At 39.5% G+C, this 6,772-nt stretch overlaps 1 protein-coding gene across 1 annotated transcript; it reads right to left on the minus strand.

Annotated features, from left to right (window-relative positions):
- Positions 1-394: 394 nt before the first annotated feature.
- trmt61b (tRNA methyltransferase 61B) lies at positions 395-5,435 on the minus strand. The gene is made up of 7 exons (XM_079262506.1): positions 4,539-5,435; positions 4,348-4,450; positions 3,843-4,033; positions 3,663-3,754; positions 778-968; positions 621-707; positions 395-517 (listed from the first exon to the last, which is right to left on the minus strand). Exons 1-7 carry the CDS (start codon positions 5,256-5,258, stop codon positions 483-485), a joined length of 1,419 nt encoding a protein of 472 aa, XP_079118632.1. The 5' UTR covers positions 5,259-5,435; the 3' UTR covers positions 395-482.
- Between the last annotated feature and the right edge of the window lie 1,337 nt (positions 5,436-6,772).

Here is a 6,772-nt window from a genome sequence, read left to right on the forward strand (position 1 = left end):
GAGTATGTGTTATGCCCTTTGATGGAAAAAGATGCATGACTCCAGTGAGCAACCCATACATGCTAGAAATGCAGAAATAGCTAGTGGGGAAAAACAGAACTGAAGTTATTAAACTGATTTTGTTAAATCTTAAAATGTCCATTTTACAGTCTCTTTCCCATCTGGCTGTTTCCTAACCTTCTAATTCCTCCAGCAGGAGTAGTTTTCCCACAGTTCCTCCATTTTGCCTTAGTTTATACTTAATGTTGTCTTCTGAAGTTGTATTTGTCATTTTAAGATCTCTACAGTCCTTACACACAGCTTTTATGTAGATTTAGTCAAAATACTCCACACATCTGCAAAAATTATTTTTTATTTCAGTTGAACATAAAAGACTTAAAATTAACCAGACTTCAAGATGTTTTTTATTTTGCAGATTGTGTCCAGTGATGTCATTTGGTTCATATATAATGTATTTCCAGGCTTTCTTAGAGGAAATGTAGCTACTGCACATATTTCCTCAGTTTCACCAGGAATGCTGGGGAAAAACCACACACGCACACACGCACACACACACACACAAAATGAGCATTCAGAGTAAATATCCAGGAATTAAGATGAGCATTGTGCTACTTTCTGACCTGTGTGGCTCATCTGTTCAGGATGAGGTCTGGCGATGTAGGGAACCGTCCCAAAGGCCGGGCTGCAGTCGTCCTCTATCCTCGTTTCTGATATGAGACGGAAGTCTGAGCATGAAAAGCTCTGAACATCCAAATGGATTAGTTTTCCTCTCCTCACCTCTGTCAGTTTCATCGTCCTGTCTCTGGTCCTCATCTGGGCTCAAAGCTTTCCTGGTGCAGTACTGCCCATCCTTCTGCAGGGCCGGGGCCACCATCCAGTCCCGCACTGGAACCTCTATGATGCGTTCAAACAGCAACGGCAACGCTGAACATCGGACCCCCTCCTGCAGGTCGACCACCTGCGTTATACTGCGTTACAGGCAGAGTCAGAATCACACAGTGATACATGGGAACCGATTCAGACCAGTTGTCTGAACTCAGACTGGTTGTCCAGGTGACAAAAAGGGAAAAGCAAATACATACTAATCCTTTATGGAAGGTTTTTTGGGGCCAGAAAGATATGATGGGAAGAAAAGTCCCCCTGCTAAGGTCTAATCCACACTGATTGTTAAAAAGTGATTTTATGCAATCTGGAACTGCAGCAGCTGCATAAAAGTCTAAAAAATGGGAATGTATAAAATAATCTGATCAGTTATCAGTAGCTCTGATTTATGGTTAAATGAATATGCTGCTGGTGTGCCGTGTCACATAAAATGCTATTTGGAGAGATTTCCTGTCTTCCTGTTGTACCTAACAACAAAGTTATTTTTGTTTAGCTGTGCAGTGATTTTCATTTGACTTTTAAACAATTACAGTTGTGCTCATATTTATTCATACCGTTTCATTAAAAAAGGAAAAAAACAGCTGCCTGTAAAATAAGCTGAAATTGACTAAAGTAATAATAAATAAAAATGTTATGAAAATCATTACATTATTTTCTAATTTGAGTTCAATAGAAATAGGTTTTGTTTTTTTTAAAGCAAACAAGATAATTTATTACATATTACATCAGTCATAAAGTAATATTTAGTTGAACAATGCTTCAATGTTTCCGCTCCAGTCAGGTGTTTTCTGTTCCTCTCAGTCAGACTTCTGCACCTGCAGGTATTTTGTCCCACTGTTCAACAGAAAAGTGCTCTAATTTGTCCAGGACACGTTTGTTTGTTTGTTTTTTTTCTTTCTTCAACTCAATTACATGAAAAAACAGTGTCTTATATTACTGAATTATATTTTTGCAAATTTTTAGTTATTGTTCCTTTTTAAGTCTTCAGTGGTTTGAGCGACTGTCGTAAATTCAGCCTTTTCTTTAATGAAAGGGGATGAATACATACGAGCACAACTTTACATGAACACGAATGTAAAATTCTGAAAAGAAAACTGCAGGAAATCTTTAATCGTCCGGCAGTGATGATAATAAATGTAAATAAACCTTTTATTCAGTCTTTTTTTTTTTCCCCTGGAAAAGAATTTAAATAAGCGGTGGAAGCGTTTTTTTTTGTTTATCTTTTATTTACCTGCTGTGCAGCAGGTCTGGTATCCAGCAGGTGTTTCCATAGCGATATAGTCCAGTAAGAGGTTTTGTGTTTCTAAAAATCCAGAGCTGAACCTGAAGTAACCTCGTTTCAACAACTATTCAGGCTTGTTTTTGTTTGTAATATTTTTTAAATGTTAATGTTCTTCCACTGAGATTTTGCATTAATCTGTAGTTGTGTGCTTTGTGGAATGCTTTTAACATTTTCAGATAGAATGAATATATTATCCATACTGCAGCAAAGAAGCTAAACTTTTATATTTCTAAAAAAAAAAAAAGTTCTCCTGATATTTGACACTTCAGGGCTGCAGCCTCCTCCTGAGGTGATGCGTTTTGTTACTGTGATGCCTCACTCCGCTGATAAAATCTGAGCAGCACTTCACCGCTCACTTCATATCTTTTGTGTTTAATCTGCACTGAAAAATTGACGTGTCTCGACAGTGGGGTGACATTTTTGTTGAAAGCACTTGTTTCTTTGGATCTGAGGTTGCCGGGCGACCACTATCCATCATAACTGGTCATTTTATGTCTCTTGTTTTGCTGCAGATGAAATACTATTTTTTCTTCTCGGCCAGTAAATAGTTAGAGAAAACAAGTATTTTCCCAAAAGTCTGAACAAAGGCAGATCTTGCTAGCAGCAAGAGAAAAATAATTGCACCATTTTTTTTGATTGCTGAAAACCCAGATCGTAATTGAGATTAAAATCCAATTAATTGCCCAGCCCAACATAAAACTAGATTAAACACTGCTACGTAGCTTCATGCCAACACCAGGTACCTTACATAACAGTAGTAGTTGTACGTGCACAGAGACAAAAAATCTTTCCTAGAAATGTGCAGCCAAATGTTAATATTTTTAAAGGTACAGTATGTAAGATTTTCAATATTTTCAAAATCAATTAACTTAAAAAAATAACTACAATTATAATTAGATAGTTTTTTTTAAACATGTAGGTTCCAGTCTGTCAATATTTTATTCGTTATTAAATTACAAGTTTAATTCATGACAAAGACCCTTCTTGGATGTTTTCTGACCAGTAAAAAAAAGAAAAAAAAGTACTTTTTTTTCCACCAGTAGGGGGAGTATAAGCCCATTTATTGCAGAGCGGCTCTGAGCTACAGCTCACAAGCGATTCCTGCCCTCATTGGAGCTGGCAAGGAGGGGTGAGGGGGGAGTTTTGCTCATTACTGCCAACCTGTGGTCGTTTGTGGAGGTAGCAGTTTTGTGGTTTTGCTCACGACCTGGTGTTTGCCACCTGGTGGTGAAAAGAATCGCCTTGAAATCTTACATACTCTGCCTTTAAGGTATGAAACCACTTTAAAATTCATTTCAAACTGGTGTAGTGACGCTGGTGAACCCTGCATTTCTGCCTGTCTCCTACAGTCGCCTATCGATCACTTGAGGTAGCACCTGGGGTGTCCAATCAGAATTCTGAGTTGGACAGTGCCACCCCGCCCCCCCGCTCTAGCTCCGCCCCTGTTATTGCACCATTTGTGTTTAAATAAAACTGCGATAAAAAATAAGTTACACACTTGGCAAGGTAGACGGCACACACCGCTCCGGGGTGCAGATGTGGGACCACGGTGGGTAAAACCAGGTGAGGGTTGACCAGGTCGAGAGCCACCTGAATACACATGAAACACATGTTAGCAAACAGGCGGATGTTGTTAGATCAAACTCCTGGAGTTTTTTTTATTAAAAACCGCACTAACCGCGTGAAACCCCCGCCCACTAAGGAGTGGGGAGGCTGTACGGAGGTCAGCATTGTGAAACTGCACGTTGTCTGGCCACTCCCGCCCCCGCCGCACGCTCCAGGACGTCCTCCAGCGCTCATAGTTCAACACAGCCCTCCTGTGGTGGTCTTCTCTGACCTCCAAGCTCAGCACGCTGCCCTCGGAGCCCACTGCATTCAACACACTGGTGAAAATGACTCAAACAGCTCTGCTTTCTGAATGTCGGATTAAAATAGCATGATGGTCATGGTTTTTAATGAGGACGGTCAGCACTCACGGGGAGAGTCCGTCTCCCGGGCGAGAAGTTCACATTAAAATTCAACACTCACTTTTAACCTCCAACTTTGCTTCATTATCACTTCGCTTCGTGTTAAACTCATCGTTTCATGATTATTCTCTTCAGCTTATCTTTTTTAGCATGAGTTGAGCAGCTTTGTGTGGTTTCCATTTAAAAATTTGATGGAAGAAAAGCAAGACTGCTGACCTGCTCTGGACAGGAACAGAGACATGGCTCCTGACCCAGAGCCTGACTCCAGGACATCATCTCCCTCTGTCACATCCATCAGCAGCAGCATAGTGGCTGCATCCTGAGGAAAGAGGGTTGCAGATATTAAAACTGACATTCTGAAGCTGGACTGCACTTATTTCATACACAAGCACACACTTGACGTCTACCTTGGGGTAGGCGATTGCAGGGCCCCTCTTCATGTGCAGCACGTAGTCTTCTAGGCTGGCTCGCCGTATGAAGATGGGAACCCCTCTGCCAGTCCTTAGGAAGCTGCCTGCAGGTCGCCCAGCAATGTCGTCATGCTGGATGAACCCCCAGCTGCTTTGCAGACAGGCCCCTGTCTGAAGCCGGAACATCTTTCTAAACTCCACGCGCTTCTTCTTCCGATATTCAGCCATGAGGAACTCCCCAAAGGTGAGCAAGCTGTCCCCAGGTAGAATGGCTTGCTGCCTTTCCTCATGGCGTAATGAAGAAGTGTTTCTTTCCTTACGTGCATCAATTTCCTGATCTGTGTCCACATCTAAATCTTCTGTGAATGCCTCAGGTTTGCTGTCCTGGTTTATGGTTCCATCCTGGTTCTGCTCCCTGAGCTGCATCACCTCAGGGCTCAGAGCATCCTGAGGCAGCAGACTGCTGATCCTCTCCAGCGGGGACAGGTGTCGCCTCCTTCTGGATGGCAGAGCCTGCCTGGATGTCAGCTTGGCACTCAGGGATGAGGAGCCTGAGCTGTCACCTCTTTCGTCGTTGTATCTCACAGAAGCAGCAGAAATACTTCTAGTGTTCCTTCTACTTTTAACAAAAATACTCACATAGCTGTTGGGTTTTTTATTGGATGTGCAAACTGACAGAAGTCTGTGCATTAATATGAATCTGAAAGGCACACCCATCACTAAAAGTTTAACACACTATTAAATACCAACTTAACTGAGCTGCAGAAACAGATCCAGATAGTCACACAACCTATTCAGCAGCATTAAAAAAATTAAATAAATAAATCAAAGCAAACATGTATTCAGATGTTACTGAAAATTTACTTAACTGGCTTGGCAGTTTTTAAAGACGAATATGGCTTCATTACTCTTTATTTTCCTGGTGTTGACAGAATCGAGGAGGTCACTGAACTGAAAGGAAACACCGCTGAAGCACATGGGAAAAACGTCATAAAGAAGCGCCTTGTGTAGTAATTTACATTGACCAGCAGAGGGAGACAAAAACTCCACTAACACACGCGAGTGATTCACGTACAGTCGGAATTCGGAAATTTCCCTCGCTGATATTAAACCCTTGTTAATATATTGTTATCCGCGCGAAAATACTTGAAATAAATTTTAGGGAACTTTTGAATTTGAAGAAAGGTATATCCTAAATTTCTCTCACTCACTCACAAACACACACTCAAAAATAAACAAACAAGAAAAAGAAAAACGCGTTGAAATATCCTTCAAAAAGCCAAAACCATTGATGAGTATTACTTGTAATTAGGAATAATCTCCTCTGGCTTGAATGCAAATGTGTGACCCTACAGCTCAGCCAACATTGTGTTAAACGTTAATAGATATGTTAAAATGCATTTATTAATAGTTATAAATATCAACTGGATAACCTAGAAGATGCAAATTACATAATTTGTCTTTAAATATACAGCTGTGCTCATATTTATTCATACCCTTTCATTAAAGAAGGAAATAAACAGCTGCCTGTAAAATAAGATGAAATTGACAAAAGTACTAATAAATAAAAATTTTATGAAAATCACTACATTTTCTAATTCTGGTTCAATAGAAATATTTTTTAAAAAGCAAACAAATAAGATAATGTATTACATATTACATCAGTCATAAAGTAATATTTAGTTGAACAATCCTTTAATGTTTCCGCTCCAGTCAGGTCTTTTCTGTTCCTCTCAGTCAGACTTCTGCACCTGTTGACAGGTATTTTGTCCCACTGTTCAACAGAAAAGTTTGTCCAGGACCAATTTGTATGTTTGTTCTTTTTTTTCTTTCTTCAACTCAATTAAATGAAAAAACTGTGTCTTGTATTACTAAATTATATTTTTGCAAATTTATAGTTATTGTTCCTGTTTTTTTTAAGTCTCCAGTGATTTGAGTGACTGTTGTAAATTCAGCCTTTTCTTTAATGAAAGGGGATGGATACATATGAGCACAACTGTATGCAGAGGCACCAAATGGGCCCCATGACTTGACAGGGGCCCAAAAAGATGTACAAACTATCTAAAAAAAAAAAAAAATTAAACCTTCATTAAAAAAAATAAATACTTTTTTCAAAGGTTGTAATAAAATTTAGAAGTAATATAAACTGATAAACTATTTATGTTAAAATTACCTAGTTAGATGTAATGTTATTTACCCTTTATAGGGCACGTAATAAAATGCCTTCAAAT

This window comes from Telmatherina bonti (genome assembly GCF_933228915.1).
Source record: "Telmatherina bonti genome assembly, chromosome: 22".
Taxonomy (NCBI): Eukaryota; Metazoa; Chordata; class Actinopteri; order Atheriniformes; family Telmatherinidae; genus Telmatherina; species Telmatherina bonti.